This window comes from Strix aluco, chromosome 22 (assembly GCF_031877795.1).
Source record: "Strix aluco isolate bStrAlu1 chromosome 22, bStrAlu1.hap1, whole genome shotgun sequence".
Lineage (NCBI taxonomy): Eukaryota > Metazoa > Chordata > Aves > Strigiformes > Strigidae > Strix > Strix aluco.
This window is the reverse complement of record NC_133952.1, coordinates 7876053-7892691: the sequence shown is the minus strand read 5'-3', so window position 1 is coordinate 7892691 and position 16639 is coordinate 7876053. Positions and strand designations below refer to the sequence as shown.

At 51.6% G+C, this 16639-nt stretch overlaps 1 protein-coding gene across 2 annotated transcripts; it reads left to right on the top strand.

Moving 5' to 3' along the window:
- The first annotated feature begins 1242 nt into the window (after positions 1-1242).
- Positions 1243-15434, top strand: LOC141933366 (protein-arginine deiminase type-1-like). 2 transcript variants are annotated; one of them, XM_074847965.1, is made up of 16 exons: positions 1243-1629; positions 7099-7273; positions 7752-7821; positions 9049-9110; positions 9818-9935; positions 10053-10178; positions 10785-10960; positions 11046-11149; positions 11434-11557; positions 12345-12452; positions 12541-12692; positions 13792-13936; positions 14257-14350; positions 14446-14525; positions 14857-14982; positions 15090-15434. In XM_074847965.1, exons 2-16 carry the CDS (start codon positions 7175-7177, stop codon positions 15321-15323), a joined length of 1818 nt encoding a protein of 605 aa, XP_074704066.1. In that variant the 5' UTR covers positions 1243-1629; positions 7099-7174; the 3' UTR covers positions 15324-15434. The 2 variants fall into 2 exon arrangements, with proteins under 2 accessions (XP_074704066.1, XP_074704065.1); XM_074847964.1 differs by lacking the exon at positions 1243-1629 and adding an exon at positions 1872-1909.
- Positions 15435-16639: the final 1205 nt, after the last annotated feature.

Below are 16639 nucleotides of genomic sequence, written 5' to 3'. Positions count from 1 at the left end.
CCCACGCAGTCGTTTGCATTATTTATTAACATCAAACTAAATATTCATTTTAAAAACCAAACTTCTGCCCCAGATTTTGAAAGCCACAAGCAATTAGTGAGGAGCAGAAAAGTTCAGGTTGATGTTCTCTATTTATATCCCTTTCGGGCTTTTCTTTTTTAGTGCTCTCTTCCCTTCATGGCTGGGGTGTAGGAAATAAACTCAAATCCAGTTTCCCATCTGAAGTCGATTCTAGTTTGTTGTTTGTTTCTTTTTTTTTTTTTTCCATGACCTGAGCAAATGTGAGCAAGGACTTCGCGTTGCTGAGCAAACACTTGGGAACACAAAAAAAGGCAGTTTTGCTGGTTTACTGCACATGCAAAAATGAGATTGTGACAGTGGGGAGATTCTATTAAAGGCCGTACATGTTCTTCCTGAGGAATATGAGAAGATTTAAACCACTTTGCTCCCAGACTGTGCCTTTTGTAGAGCATCGTGGTCTGGGCAGCACTGCCGGGGGCTTGGGTTAAATGACCCCAGGTCTGACTCAGGAGCTGCCCCAGCTGGCAGCTGGAAAATGCTCCTTCTTCTGAGAAGCATCATGATTTATCTGTTTAACCCCTGTCTTTTTAAACCACCAGTAGTAAGAAACACTGGTGAAAGAGGAACCAGAAAGAGAGAGAATTTAAAAAGAAAAAAAAAAAAGGAAACCAAAACTGCGTCGTGTTTGCACAAGCGGGCTCTGTTCTCTAGCACTGTATGAGGCTTATTTTCCCTCTTTTTACCCCAAAGCAGAGCTAGCAGCTGGCCTTGCATGGGCCAGGGTGGCCTCACCTCCCTGCGCTCTCCTGGGACCTGGGGAAACAGAGGTGTAAACCCATCAGTTTGGAAGAAAATGATCAAAAAGCAGCTTCTCTTTTACCATTTTCACTTCCCAGTTCCTGTACCCAATTTCAGTTGCCAGTGAGGAAAACACATGCTGTTTAAATCCTCTTTTTCTTCAAAAAAACCTCCAACCCCAAATCCCTCCCATTTTACGGAAAGGCCCCAAGGTCACCGCATCGCTTGTGATTTTTAAAATCTGCTGGAACGTTTCTAGCTGGTCATGGGGGCAACCACACTGCGGAGAGGTGGCTGAGGCATCCTCTTCGTGTCTGCGTCCGGTGCTGGGGACAAATGCAAGGACCTGCCTGTCCCCATCACAGCGAAAGCCTGGGTGACTCGCCTCACGAGTTGCTAAATAAACCTTGATTTATGCTGCAAGAATGGGATTTTTCAGGAGGCAAAAGTGCTATTTGTGATGCAGGCTCTGCTCTGTGCTATCAGGTGGGGGATTAGACACGGTAAACCGTCACAGGACGTATATATAGATCTATATACACACATGTAGATGTCTGGAGGCTCGTGGTTTTGTGGCTATAGTCAATCTGGTCAGAGGAGTTCTTCAGTTTTTTTAAAAATCAGATCTGCCAGATTAGGAGCTGCTCTGCATAAACTTCCCCGCTGCTGATGGATCTCTGCCTGCCCTAATTTCAAGGACCTGGGAACAGATCCCAGTGCTAGAGCTTGCAAACAACCCCAGCGAGATGATTCCTGAGGGTTTTCACGTGCACGTCACCCAACCTCTTCTCCCCAAGGAGGACCGAGCTGGTAGGTGCGAGGGGGTTTTAAGCTCTGTGGGTGCTTGGTGAGGAGTTTTGGGGTGGTTTTGTCGCTCCCTTCCTGCAGGCACGTGCCTTATTGCAAGGAGTAGGAGGGAAATGTTCCCCCCACAGAGTCCTTTCAAGCTGACCTTTCGCGTTTAGGAGGTGCAAACAGGTGCCCGTCCCAATCGAGCCACGAGGCGCTGCCCGTTCCTGCCCATTCCTGCCTGCGCCGGCTTTATTTTGGAAGAGGCAGGCAGCTTCGAGGAGCCGAAACCAACCCACTGGTGAGGATGAAGGAGCTTGGGGGAAGCTGAGCCCACCCGTGGCTTTATTGCTCTTCCTGGGGGAGGCATCCAGCACGCTCCAGCGAGGGAGATATTTATAGGGCAGCAAATCTGATGCAAAGCTGGGGGAGAGCGTGGGCAGGGCGAGCACAGGGGTATGTGCACAGCTCCAGCCCCGGGGGAAAAAGCAATTTTACGGGGTGCTTGGCTCTTGGATTGCCAGGTATGAAGTCTTCCAGCAGGCAGACGCCTTTATTCTGCAGAGAAGAAATGACCGAGGGGGATTTTTGGTGTTTTCTCACCCAGGAGAAAGTGGTTGCAAAGCCGGCTCTGATGAGTCCTGGCCACGGGTGTTTTACCAGGATGGGGACCAACCTCTCTTGGATTTTACTGGCTTTAAAAGCATTTTTTGCTGGTTCAAACCAGCCTCCTGCCCTTCTTCCCTGGCTTCCAAGTGGGATGGGGAAGGCAGGTCCCCGGGAGGGGACTTGGTGCCTGCCTGGGATACTCCTGCTGTGCTGTTACAGCTACGCACCTATAGAAAATAAACCCTCATGCAAGCCGGAGCGGGACTTGATAACTGGTTCGATGCTTGCCCTGTTGCAAGTAATTAGGCTGACATGGCTATTAAAAATTCCTGCCTGCAATTACGCACGCAGAATAATAAATAAGGTGTAATTATCAGCTTAGGGAAATTATCAAACTTTCCTTGACAGAGTGGCGGTGCAGGATGGGTGAGAAGAAACACCCCAAGGGGGTCTGGGCTATTAGTGGGCTTCCTGGGGGAGCACTGGGGGGTCAGGTCTTGCTCCATCATGACTAGAAACAGGCTGAAATTGGGAAAAAGATGAATTAAGCCTCAAAAAACAAGGTCTACCAAGCTCACTCAATCTGATGGAGAGGCGGGATCCCATCCGTCGTGTACCAGGGATCTTAATAGCACCTTTGCAGGACAAGGTGTTATTAGGAAGAAACACTCAGCTCTGAATGGGCCAGATGACTTAAAATCGTCATTCTCCCTGTGCACAGGCATGTACCTGCTAATAGCAGGTGGAGGAGGAAGAAGAGGTGAGTGTAGGTACCACCCAACAAAGATGAGGTGCGTTGGGCTTGAGCGAGCATCCGCAGTGACCGTGGTGGCTCAAACTGTGCCGTGACTAAACTTGCCGAAAAAAATCCCAAACCCAAAATGAAGATGAGGTTTCGGCGCTGTGTCTCCATCCCTTCTGGATGGGTGTGATGCTGGGTGTGCTTGGAGAAGCACATGCTCCCAAACCCTCTGCTGAAGCCCTCACGCTTGCTGGGAGCCCGAAACCACCATCCTCCACCTCCCTCCAGATTACAGACCATACCAGCCTGACCCCGTGGGGATTAAGGTGTGTTCCCTGTCCGGCACAGGGCTCAAACCAGCTGAGCAGGATACGATGCTAAAATCACAGCAGGCGGCAAGCTCAGCACCATGCCCAGTCCAAACCAGTGTGACCAGCAGCCACGAGTGGGAAATCCAACTTGCAGTTCTCTTCAGTAGAGATGCTTCCATGGCCAGTCTCTTCCTCAGAGGATGCAGCGAGGTCCTCACCCACCCTGCTGGCTCTGCTTTGCCCCAGCTGAAGGGTTTTAGGGGTTTGTGAAGGCTTGTCCTCCCCTGGGAAGGCTCGTCCTCCCCTGGGAAGGCTCAAGAACCAATAAAATTCACAAGTTTATGAATATTAGGAGATCGGCTTGTGCTGGGTTTTGGAAAAATGGGGTTTTATCTAAGATCTCAAGCAAGGCAAAGTCCTGGAGAGCCTGGAAATGCCACCAGCATTCCCCACTTGAGCATCCTGGCTGTCCCAGCAGGCTCCCACGATCTTATTAAAGCCGCTCTCGCGTACGAGACACGGTGCTGGGTTTTTTTCTGCTGCAATTAAAGTCAGAAGGAGCCCTTTAATGTAGACTGGCTGGGGGATGTTTAAAGCAGCTGGTTTGATCTTGCAGGTGAAGGTGCGCACAGGTTGCTGCTCCTGCAGCTGAGGACGTGCAGCTCGGTGCAGTGGTAGGGACCGGTCCTCCTAGCTCCGCTGAGCCTGCTTTGACCTTTTCGGCTTGCAGGGGGTCCTGCTGCTCGCAAAACTGGGTTTCTCCTGGCTCCAAGCCTCTCCTGCCTGTTGCATTGCTAATGACCACATTGCCCCTTGTTCATCTTGCTATGAGGATGAACCTTGCGGCAACGGGGCTGTTGGTGCGTTCTCCGTCCCCGTGCTGCCTTTTTACTCCATTTTAGCTACTGCGTCCATCCCCGAGCTCAGTGGAGACCTCCTTCCCGGCTTCAGCAGGATTAATCTCACCCCATTTCCCTCTTTGCAGGCAGGTGAAACCTCCTGGGATGGCCCGGAGAGAGATGGCTATCTCCAGTAGACAACGTCTTCCAGCCATGGGGATGTTTCCCGTGGGAGCTTTGCTGCATGCCCAAAAAAACCCAATTCCCCCGAAACGCAAAGTCCAAGCAAAACACCGAGAACTTATAATTTCCACTGAAAGCCTCTTGTTGTTTTGTTGTTTGTTTTTTTTCCCCTTCCCTGCCTGCCAAATAACCAGTTTTCCCTGCACCCGTTTCTGCTCGTCGCGCTTCTCGGGAGTTGTTATGATGGGAAGGACCGACCTGAACAAACATTTCCTTTTGTTAGGCTTTATTCGGGCATTGCCCTAATGGGGTAGCCGAGGCCGTGAGTCACCTGCGGAGAGGCTAGATGGAAAATTTGGGTCGTTTTAAAGAAAATGCTTTATTTTAATGATACTGTGTATTGTAATAACCCTGAACAACCACGTTGAGCAACAGGAGGAGTTGAAATGTTTAATGCATTAAGCTTTGGAGTCCTTATATGGAGCTATAAGGGAAGAAAAAGGTGAGAATAAGCCCCGAAAGAGCTCGCTGCTGAGCATCCTAGGGCAGGGCTGGGTGTCACCCACCCAGTCCTGCCCCTTTGCGTCGTGTCCCCTCCCCAGAGCCGCCTGTCCCCCCCGGGGGCTGCCTTATCACCTCCATCTCCCCGCGCGGGGCGGCAGCTTGCTGGGTGGTGGAGGTGGAGACGGCAGGGTCCCCTGGCTAAACCCCGTCATCGAGGGAAGGAGGAGTTAAATTCCCCTGCCTTTTAATCCAGTCGTGCTGGTTTACCTACAAAGCCAGACAGCAGCTTCCGTCACATGCGGCCGCAGTCCCCGGCACATCATGCCCCAACGTCACGTTGTGCAGATGTCCACCAGCCACGCCAGCTACGGCGTCTGCGTGTTGGGTACCGAGGTCTTCCTCGATACGCGCCGGTAAGGCTTGGGATTGGGGTATCCTCATTGTTTTCCATAGGGCTGATGGATTTTGGGGGAGCCCAGTGGTGTTTTTGCTTGTTGCTTAGAGGAGAAATGGCTACTAGAGGGAAAATCAGAGCTCATTTTGAGCCCATATCATGAGTTCATCCAAGGATTTGTCAAGCTGGTTCCGTGCACGGGGGACATGTCCTGCTGGGTCTGTTTTAGGGGATGATGTGCCACAGGGAGCTGCACCCAGAGGAGGGATGTTGGCCCCGGCAAAAGCGAGGTGTCAAAGCGTAGCCGAGCCATGACGATTTGCAGGCAAAACCCATGCACACCCTGGCTAAGTGGGATCTATTTCTGGCTGTGAAAACATTAGGCAAGAGCAATTCAAGTCAAGCAACTTGGCCAGAGCTAAAATGGGGGAAAGAATAAAATGTGTGGCTCAGGCAGAAAAAATCCACCAGCGGGTTTGCATGGGTGATTTCACAAAAAGAGATTTTTCCAGCATTAAATATGGGGGTTGCTTTATTGGCCAGATACGAGGCTGTATTTACCCTGCTGTTACATTGTCATTATTTAATAAATCACGTTTATAATGATAGAGACTACAGGACAAGCCAGTCAGCATCGCATCCAGGGCAATTATGGGGGTTGTGTGTTGGAGCTGGGCCAGGATGTGCTGTTGTCCCCCCGAAGCACTTCAGATTGAGTTTTAGCTGCCCTAAGAAGTATTATTTTTCCTCTCAGCCAGATGGGAATATATAAAACCTATTATTTGCATTTTTTTTTTTTCCTGGATTTGGACTCAAAGCAAGCTCCCATTTAAACATGGAGCCTGAGACCCAAAATGGGCTGATTTGGCTCCTCAGTAACAAATTTGAGCTTTGGTCCAAAAAAGCAGATGGTGAATGCTCTTCCAGCTAAAAAAATGGGATCATTTTGTTCCTGGAAAGCACTGGCGGGGGGAAGTTGGTGGTGACAAGCTTTGACTGTGGTTTGGGCTGTTTTGTGACAGAAAATGGAGCATGGTGGGAATCTGGTGGCGATGCTTACGTGAGAGGGCTATAAAATCAGGGCAAATAGACCCAAATTTGAGAAGTCACAGCATGCAATGGCATGCAACAGCTTGCAGGTGGATTTACGACATTGCATGATGTTAAATACGAGGGGTGACAAGTGGGATGATGCTTTAATCTCCCCTTACAAGCTGCTGTAGGCACCAGGGATGCCATGCCAAAAACAACACCGGGAATGAATCTCTTCTGTGGGGTTTTTTAATTTTTTTTTTTTTTTCTCGCTGTTACAATTTACTGCCCTGTCCCTTTTCACATGTGGCTGGGGAGGCTGGCTTCCGATGGCAGACAGGTCGGAGCACTCCTGGGATGGAGGTGCTGGGGCTGTAATGAGCAGGTAGGCAGCACTTCAAAGGCAAGGGATGTCATGCAGGTGGGGTGCAGGTTCTCCATGCTCGGATTCAGGCTCCGCTCCAGTTAGGGCATCTCTTGGGTCAAGGTATGGTCCCATGATAACCATCTCCTTGGATGGCTGATACCAAAAATTGTCCTGGCTCTTTGTCAGGGTTTTCTCACAGGATGCTGAAATTTTGGGGGTTTTCTTGCTGTTGTGGAGGAGGTTGGATGCCCAAACTTCAGCAATTCGCAATCTAGGCTTAACCACAGATGTACGTGCTGAAGCTCCAGCGGGAGCTCTGCTTGCTCAACACTGCCACAGAGATAATACATATAAAATTCAGACGACGCATTTCGTCACTTGAAGATGGTTTCTGAGTCCTTTCCATCCAGTTAAGGCTGGATTTTAATTCCAGGTTCAAGTATTTGACTCCACAGAGGAGAACAGGAGGGACAACTTGGTCTGTAACCCAACACTGCTCTCTGTTTCAGATCTACCCCCAAAGGTGCCACGTCATTTGATGTCCATGCCACCTCTGCGGTTACAGTCCACATCATCCACAGCCCCATGACAAAACCCATGATTAACTCCAGATGGCCCCTGGATCCTGATATAGAGATTTTAGTGACCATTGATGTCACCAGCAGGACTGTCAATGACAATAAGGTTAGTTGCTTTTTATGCACCGAAACCAGAAAAATAAGTCAAATTTTCCAGGAAAGAAGGAAGGATTATGGGCAGGCTCAAGCATTTCTAGATAATGCTGACATGAGGTTCATTTCCATGGAGAAGACTCAAACTTAAAAAGAATTGTGTAATTATAATCTATGAAAAATGAAACTAAGAAGGAGAAGGAGATCACATTTTGTACCCTAAATAAGAGATAGCGGTGGTTGCAAAAGCTGGTGTCAGAAGCTCCATGCCAGGCAGCAAAAATACTGCAACCACGGCTTCTTTTCATGCCTGTTTTTGTGCTGAAGCAGGCAGAAATGGTTCGGCAGAACTATGATTAATGGAGAATGGCTTGGATGAACTCTCCAAAGGCTTGGTGTATAGCGTTGGTTGGTCAACCCAATGAGTGGAAAGACCTACTCAGCATGACAGGACATGGAACTTGGGTCATGATCTGCTGATATCTTCACAGGTTAAGATTTCATACTATGGACGGGAAGGCAATGAGCTTTCGGTGGCTTGGTTGTATCTCACGTGCGTAGGTAGGTATTACAGCAACGCTCGTTCAAACCCGGCCAATCCTTTGTGGTGCCAAGATCTAGTTGAGTTCATGGGACGGGAGTTAAGTGGGGGGCGCGGGCTGTCCATCTGCAATGTGCAATGAACGTTTGGGTGTTGACTGATGCTGACAAGCAAGAGGGAAATAATTAAAATGTTATTACGTTGCCTTATATGGTGCAAAAAAGACACAGGCTGGGCCGTGTCCCCACCCAACGCACACACTGAGCATCCTCTTCCGCTTGCCAAGACCATTGCGTTGGCGGAAGAGGATACGAAGGAGACCATCTCACCCAACTTTGGATGGTGTCCCCCTCCTTGACCTCCACTGCAGCTAGTGGAGAGGAATAGGCACCAAAGTGTAGTTGTCTGACCTATTTTAGAAGTTTAGGATGAGATGAATCATACCCTTGAAATGCCTATTTTCCTCTGCTGACTACAAAGGGAGTCTAGACAACCAGTCTGGATGCAGAGCCTTCCACTTGGATGGATTAATTACCCTAAATTTGAGATTTTCTAAAGTGTTCACATGACAGTCAGACTTGTGTCCTTAAGTCATGCATATGCTTCCCAAAATTGCACCTGAAGAGGTTGATGGTTTCCCACGTCCCACGACTGATGGGCTCTGCTGGAGCCAACTGGGTCCACTGCTGTCCGCAGGGCTTTTGCCTTACAAATGCTCTTCACTTGCTTAGATTTAGAGCTTCATTTCCAGCTTCTCCACGTCCTCCTCTCTGCACCAAAGTTGCTGGTCAAGCTCCACTTTATTGCAGCAGAGGCAGAGATTTCGGCCAAGAAGAGCTCTGTAAGGGAAAGTCCTTCTCAAACGTTGCACCAAGTCTAGTAATTATTTAGGTGTCCACTCGACCATGGTGAAAACACTTTCATGCCTCCACCGTGTTTCAGCTTCATGAAAAATGCTACAGTCAATTTGAAATTGGTGAAAACACAAAATACACCATGAAGTGAGTACATCCCTGCTGGGGGAACCAAGACATGAGAAGATAGTTGGAGACCGAAGGGAGAAAGGCATGAAAAAGCCATTGGCTGGCTTTTCTATCACCATTTTGTTGGAGATGTTGGGTCTGGAGCAGCTTTGGGGTATGAAGGTGGGGTTAATGGTGGGTGACTCATGCTGAGGAGAAGCCCAAAATGCAACCAAGAGCTCGTTCCCCTGCCGGGTGGTATCCTTTCCTCTCTTGATGTTTCAGATGTATCTCTGGACGTGGACTTGAGCCGTAATGGCAGAGTGAAGAGCAAAGGGAAGGACAAGGTAATGAGAAGCTTTGCAACGTATGGAGGGTCAACTCAGGGTGCAGCCACTTGCAGTCTATTCCCTGAAAATCTCCAGGAGGGAGAAGGACGTGGGTGGTGTCTCTGGTGTCTGAATTAGAGAAAATAACACGGCAAATTCTCAACCTACTAATTGGGGAGGAAAAGACTTTATTTTCTTATTCAGTGCCAATATCTCCTGCCTCTCCAGTCCAGCCCCAAGGCTCATATAGGACAAAATACTCTTTTCTTTCTTTTTCCTTTTTGGACTTGAAACATGCCACTAAATGAGTCAGCTGCAAGTTTTGCAAACAGCAAGAGATTTACCCCTTTGGCAACAAATCTGCATATGCCCAAGCACTTAAACTCAGGTAATTAGCTGCACCCCGATCGGCAGTGCAAGTTGTACATGGAGATGAGATGCATTTCTAGAAACGGCATAGTGTTGTCCAGATGAGGCCTGGCAGATACTTTCTGGCTTGTTAGAAGATAAGATCTGTTTGAAACAGTCGTTGCTGGCCCTGCTAGAAGCTGAGGTTAGGAAATTTAGTGGCTTGAAAGCATCACTGCTGTCACCCCACCAGCCTTGACTGCATGCTGTGGGTTGTCCTCCAAGCGTGGCCGTGGCAGTGGGATTTTCCCTGGTGCAGGAGGAGGCTGGGATGGGGGAAATCTTACTCCCATCCCCTTTGGGTGTTTCTCCTCCAGGCTAAGTGGACATGGGGTCCGGATGGGCAAGGTGCTGTGCTGCTGGTCAACTGCGACCGGGACAGCCCCGGCGCGGGGGGGACGGACAGCGGTCAGGTGGACATACGGACCACTGCAGGTAAGGTGCCATCTGCAGAGCAAGGAGACCCAGAAGACCTTACTGGGGTGTTTCCTACTTGCAACACCTCCATCCCCGCTCTCTGCATCCCCCGTCTCCATCTTTTCCCCACCGCAGACCTTCAGGACATGTCTGTCATGCTGCTGCGGACTCAAGGGCCCAGCGCTATCTTTGCCGAGTACCAGGTGGTCCTGCATGTCCCCGAGTCGGACGCAGATAAAGTGCGGGTTTTCCACGCTGTCTGTGAGTATTTCTTCCTTTCTTCTGTGCATGATCCCAAGGTGGGCGAAGCCTAATTTTTTTGTTCACCATGGGCACCTCTAGTTGCTGAAAATGCTTATTTATCCCCAAAACTCCTCTGCTGTTGTAGAAAATGGGGTTATATGGGAAAAATCAAGGGAAAAAGCATAAAGGCAGGCTTTCCTCAGCGGACTTGCTGAAATTTTGACATTCCCACGGGGCGGATAACCCCCACGTGGCTCCCGGCACCTTTTTGGCGCGGGTGATGACCCAGCCGCCAAAGCAGCCCATCTTGTCGGGCAGCACATTTTGCCTTTGAACACCCCGGCGGCTGGATCCCCAGCAGCTCCCCGCCGAAAATCAGGTCAGGGAACTCAAGTGTATCATTAGATGCTTAATGCGAGCCACGCACCTTGAAAGGGTTGGACCTGAGGGTATAGAGTCCTCTTTGTAGGAGGAAGATCAAGTGTGTTCCCCAGAGAAGAGGAGGCACACCCGCTCCTCTGCAAACCACGCTGGCATCAGCCACCTCCTTGCTGGTGCCTCCTTCCAGCTCGGTGGACAGGTTGGTCACCCCGTCTTGGGTTGGGTATTTCGGTGTTTCTCCAGGGAGTGACTCACACCCCCACTACAAACCCGTGCTGGGGCCCGACAAGCTCTCCTACGTGCTGGACCATGTCGGCAGTGGAGAAAACACCTTCTATGTTGAAGGGTTGGCTTTCCCTGACGTGGGCTTCTCCGGGTTGGTTTCCTTCAGCGCCAGCTTGCTGGAGGTCCCCCATCAGGTACGTGGGGTTTGCCCCATCCCTGCACAGTCCCCCAACTTTGTCAGTTTCAACATCCACTCCCCAGCATTTTCACCCCTTGCAGAATTCACCGGGCACCCCGATTTTCACGGATACGGTGGTTTTCCGTGTGGCACCCTGGATAATGACGCCCAACACTCAGCAGCCTATGGAGGTTTTTGTCTGCAGGTAGGAGGGAGGTCAACCCATCGCTCTCCTGCCTTGGAGGACTCTCCAAGGAGGAGCTTTTGGCCATTCCTTGCTACGTAGCAGCTGTAGCGTGAGCCAGGATTTATGCATGCTCTAATTGGGCACTGGCACTGCTGCAGACATTGCAACCCCAAGGAGAAAGGCTGGAGGACCCTCTCCAGGGTCTAACCTCAAGCATGAATATTACCCAGCACATATAGGAATGAGGAATGGGCTGCACAGTTGGGGGGGCTTCTCCTGATCACTCCTTCCTCTCCCTCCAGCATCCAGCGGGGCTCAGACTCCAACGAAGTCTTTCTGGAAGGGCTCCAGGTCCTGCTGAAGAAAGCCAACTGCAAGCTGACCATCTGCTCGGAGGTGGAAACCCGCAGCGACCGCTGGATCCAGGTCATCCATCGATGCTTGTAATACACAGCCCTCCTGGTCTCTTGCAGGCTCCTGGGGCATGTAGGTTGTCACCCCCCTTGCTGACACCCCTGGGAGGGACTAGCTGAGGTGCTTGGGGAAACACCGAGGTCCTAAGAGGTGAACCAGGCAAACGTGAACTAAAGCACGGGGAAATGTTGCTGGTGGTGGCAACCAGCACAGAAAGAGATGTTGTCCAGGGACCCAACGGGTCATTGCAAGAGAGACCCCATGGGACAACGCAAGAGAGGCCCCGTTACAAGAGGGACCTATAGGAGCATTGCAAGAGGGACCCGTGGGGCATTGCGAGAGGGACCCCATTGCGAAAGGGACCCTGTGGGCCGTTGCAAGGGGGTCCCCACTGCAAGAGGGACCCCATGGGACATTACAAGAAGGACCCTATTGCAAGAGGCACTCCCGTGGGGCATTGCCAGGAGGATACGGCACATGCCGGCTGGACGTGCCGTGTGCTCCCTGCTGCGTGCCCAAGCCCTGCCGTCCCTGTCCTGCTTCCCTGCCCATTGTTGTCATGTGTGGCTTCCCCAGGGGTGACCCGTGTCAGGTGTCACCCCCCCCAGGAGAGCGAGACAGCTGCCTCCCTTGGGGTTAAGGGCAGCAGTTGGGCTTTGTCAGGTTTGCCCCATTTCCTGCTCCACCCTCACCGCATGCCTCACTGAGGTGGCTATCACCCTGCCAGGAAGCCTTCCTCCTCTTCCTCCTCTTCCTCCTCTTCTTCCTTTTCCTCCTCTTCTTCTTCTTCCCACCACAGGATGAGCTGGAATTTGGCTATGTGGAAGCGCCGCACAAGACCTTCCCCGTAGTCTTCGACTCGCCCAGGAACAGAGGCTTGAAGGATTTTGCTTTTAAAAAGATCCTGGTGCGTCGTTGCGTCGCCAACCCTGATTTCTTCCCCCCAAAATCCCCTTGCCCAGAGGGGTCCCTGTCACTGCTCCCCTTTTCCCCAGGGCCCCGATTTCGGCTACGTGACCCGTGAGCCCCCCGGGAATGCCGTCTCTAGCCTCGACTCCTTCGGCAACCTGGACGTCAGCCCGCCGGTGACGGTGCGGGGGAAGGAGTATCCCCTGGGCCGGATCCTGATTGGCAGCCCCCTGCCTTGGTGAGATGCAGGGGGGGCTCGATCCCTCCCTCTGGAATGCAGGGACGCACTGAGAACCCTGGCATGAGGAGGGGTTGCACCCTTTGAGGTGGAAATTTGGGGCTGGTTCCCATCAAAATTGGAATCTGGGGCTGATTCCCATCAAATCCCAGATTTAATGTGCAAATCAATCTGCTATTCCTTCATCCCTTATAAAATCCTGCCACTGCTCTGATTTTTACTCCCTCCCAAACTGCTGGTGCTTTTGCTCCAATCCTACAACGCAGTAAGCATCCAGGCTACTTTTTTCTCCCCACTAAAAGGAAAAGCCAGGAAATCCAGGAAAGGGTAAAATCCTGAATAACTGGAAATTGTTTTGCTCTGGGCAGGCAGTGCTAGGCAGCCCTGCGGGAACAACAGCGCCCTGCAAAATCCTCCACAAAGGAGGTTATTTTCCCGGAGAAATAACAACGGGGACGAATCCAGATGGGGTTTGATCCGGGATAACAAACGGGATGCTCCGACCCCAGCCCCGCTGCAGGCCGGGGGACTTGCTTCGGTTACGGCGGCAAGTAAATGGCATTTTCCCAGCCTCGCTGGGACCGTAATTATCCCTTATTACTAGAAGTTTAATTAATGTTTTCCCAGCCTGCTGCTGTCTGTCTAAGAAAACTTCGCCCCCGCGCAAAGCTCTGTGTAAGGAGCGTTTTAAGATTCACGAGGACGGGGGAAATTAAATCCAAAGGTGCCCAAGCAGAATGGGGGATGTAATGCACAATTGCCTATAGACATCTTTGGCCTAGATATATATAAATATATATATAATATGAATATATTAATATATAATATAGATGTAGTAACGTAATATTTTTGCAGATATTGATGTGCTATATATTACTATGCAATGTAGATATATTAATATATATTTGTATATATTAATATATATAATATAGATATATATTATACAGACTATTTCCAGACTCTTCCCAGCGTTTCCCATAAAAATGGGATGTGCAGATGCATCTTCCCCCCTTGACATGACGTTTGGGGGAAGGATGGGGGTAAATCTTGGGAAGGGTGCGATGGGCACCCATTTTCTCCTCTTACCTCTGCTCCCCAGGGCCTCTGGCCGGCGGATGTCCAAGGCGGTCAGGGATTTTCTTTATGCTCAGAAAGTGCAGGCGCCGGTGGAGATTTACTCGGAGTGGCTGAACGTGGGCCATGTGGATGAATTCCTCACCTTCGTCCCTGCTTATGATAGGAAGGTACTGGTCCCCAGAGCTGTCCCTGCTCCTGCACAGGATGTCTTCTGCAAATGCAAAAAAAAAAAAAAAAAAAGGGTTTTTTTTTGCAATTGCTCGTCCCCCCTGCGGGGACTGGGTAATGCACCTTCTTTTGGGTGTCTTCCTGGAAAATGGCAAGTCCCTGGGTGGCCTCCTGCACCCTGTGATGGTGGCATCCCATGCACCCTGCCATGCCTGAGGCTGGCTTTGCGGTCAGCGCGGTGTCTTTCAGCAGGGCAGGAGGATAAAATATCCCACCTACAGCAGAGCGTGACCCCCCACTCCGGGATTTTTTTCTGCAGGGTTTCCGGCTCCTCTTGGCCAGCCCCAACGCCTGCTACAAGCTCTTCAAGGAGAAGCAGAGGCAGGGCCATGGTGAAGCCACGCAGCTTGTCGGTAAGGGAGTGGGCGAGGGCACCCCGCAGCGTGGTGAGGACCACCCCCACCCCTTACTGGTGTCCCTTACCCCTCTGCTCCCCGCCCCCCCGCAGGGCTGAGGGGCACTGAGAGGAGAAGCATTGACGAGATCCTGGAAGATGAGTTATTGAAGAATGACAACAAACATGTGCAGGTGGGTCTTTGCAGTCATGGATTTGGGTGAAAGCAGGAGGGCGAGAAGAGCAGCCATGAAGGAACCGGACACCCTTGGGTGCTGGGTCAACCCAAGCCCATTGTCCCACTGGGAGATGTCCCAGGGGACTGCAGAGGGGTCAAAACCAAAGGAAAAAGAGGTTTTTCGAGTTGGGGACGGCTCCAGGAGGTTGCTCAGAGGGATGGGGTGGGATGCAGTGGAGCAGGTGAGGATCTGGGCAGGATGCGATGGGGCGCACGGGAGTCCATGCGTGGGATTTGGGAGGCTGGGAGGGCCAGGGGTGGCAATTCCAGGTGGCCCCTCCCCGCAGCGCTGCATCGACTGGAACCGCGACCTCCTGAAGCAGGAGCTGGGCCTGAGCGAGCAGGACATCATCGACATCCCCCAGCTCTTCATCCTGAGGGGCTCCCGCGCAGATGCCTTCTTCCCAGACATGGTGAGACCCCTGACACTTCCCGCCCTCCCACCCCTCTTTTTCCATCCACCCCTGATGCAAACACACCTTTTGGGTGGAAAACACTGATATTTTTGGTCCGGCTGCAGGTGAACATGCTGGTGCTGGGCAGGCACCTGGGCATCCCCAAGCCCTTCGGACCACTGGTGGGTGGGCAGTGCTGCCTGGAGCAGCGGGTGCGGGCGCTGCTGGAGCCCCTGGGCCTCACCTGCACCTTCATCGACGACTATTTCTCCTACCACGTCCTCTCCGGCGACGTCCACTGTGGCACCAACGTCCGGCGCAAGCCCTTCGCCTTCAAATGGTGGCACATGGTGCCCTGAAACACCCAGGGACGGGCTCGGCTCCTGCAACCAGAGGATGAAGGCGCATTGGGTGCATCGGAAGATGCATCAAAATAAAGGGTTTCACCAATAAAGCTGCATTAACACCGAGGGCGCAGCTCTTCTGCATCTTCCGTCCTTCCTTCCTCAGCTGTTGGGTTGAAAATATCATTTGAAACCTTTTTTTAAGCACGTGGCTTTGTTATGGGAGCGGGGGGGGGACAACATGTGGGATGGGGACAACACGGGGTGTCTTCAGGAGTGTGGTGCATGTGAGTTGGCAGTGAGGAGGCTGCTGTGGGTTTGAGACCCCATCCCCCTGCTAAAGAGTCTTTACAGTCCCTTATCCTGGGTTTGTAGATAATAATCCCCCCACAAAATTCCCTTTATCAACCAAAAACCCACCTCCCAGCTGGGAGATGGGCTCTTCGCCCCGGCACGGCGCGGAGGCAGAGCCCCCTCCTTGTGCAAATCATATTACACCTTCCCCAGCGAAAACAATTTCCTTTTCCCTTCGCAGCGGCCCCGCTGCTCCTTCTCTCCCTCTTTTCATCGCAAACAAAGCGTGGCATTTCCCCGGGCCGAGCTGGCACCCCTGCCTGTCTCTCCTGCCCACACTGCCCTCACCCAGCAGGAACCAGCACCAGGAACCGAAACCGGTCCCCTGCCCCAGGCATCACTTAGCCCTTTGCAACCCTGAGAGCTACTATGGGGCTAAAACCACTTTTTTTTGGGGCAATTTGTTTTTCTAGCGCCACTTTTTGAGGTGTAAAAGCGTAGCTACGCCTCCAGTGCAAACTGCTGCGACGTCGTGTTTGCAAGCAGTGCTGGAGTATCCCAAACAGGGTCATGCATCCTGCTTGGCACCTCTCTTTTCCCCCAAAAGATGATTTCTAACCCCATTTTCCCTGCAGTTATGGTTCTGCTGAGTTTCCCCAGCCCCGAGGAGCAATATTAAATTCCAGCGGCGCATGACCCCTCAGGGAGTTGGTGGGGGGACAGCTGCATCGGTAAAGGGCTCTCCCACGCCGAGACAAGGATTTAATTAAAACAAAGATGATTAAAGCCGCGACAGGGTCTGCTGTCCCCACCGCAGGTGACACACCGACCCCCCGGCCTGCAGCACCCAGGGGATGGGGCAAGCACACAGCTTAAATAAGAATTTAAGCCAATTTTTCCAGCTAGGCAAATAAAACCCTTTAGAAGGAGAAATAAAACCCCTCTGAGCCTGGCGCTGGCACGTCCCCAGTTCGGCTCGGGTGTCGCACTGAATATTTTACGGCGTGGGTTTAAGGGTGACTGGTCACATCAGCGTC

Coding starts and splice junctions, on each gene's coding strand:
- LOC141933366 (XM_074847965.1), top strand. CDS start 7,175: ATGACAAAACCCATGATTAACTCCAGATGGCCCCTGGATCCTGATATA. Junction 11,150..11,433: donor ATGGAGGTTTTTGTCTGCAG/GTAGGAGGGAGG, acceptor CTCTCCCTCCAG/CATCCAGCGGGGCTCAGACT. Junction 13,937..14,256: donor TCCCTGCTTATGATAGGAAG/GTACTGGTCCCC, acceptor TTTTTTCTGCAG/GGTTTCCGGCTCCTCTTGGC.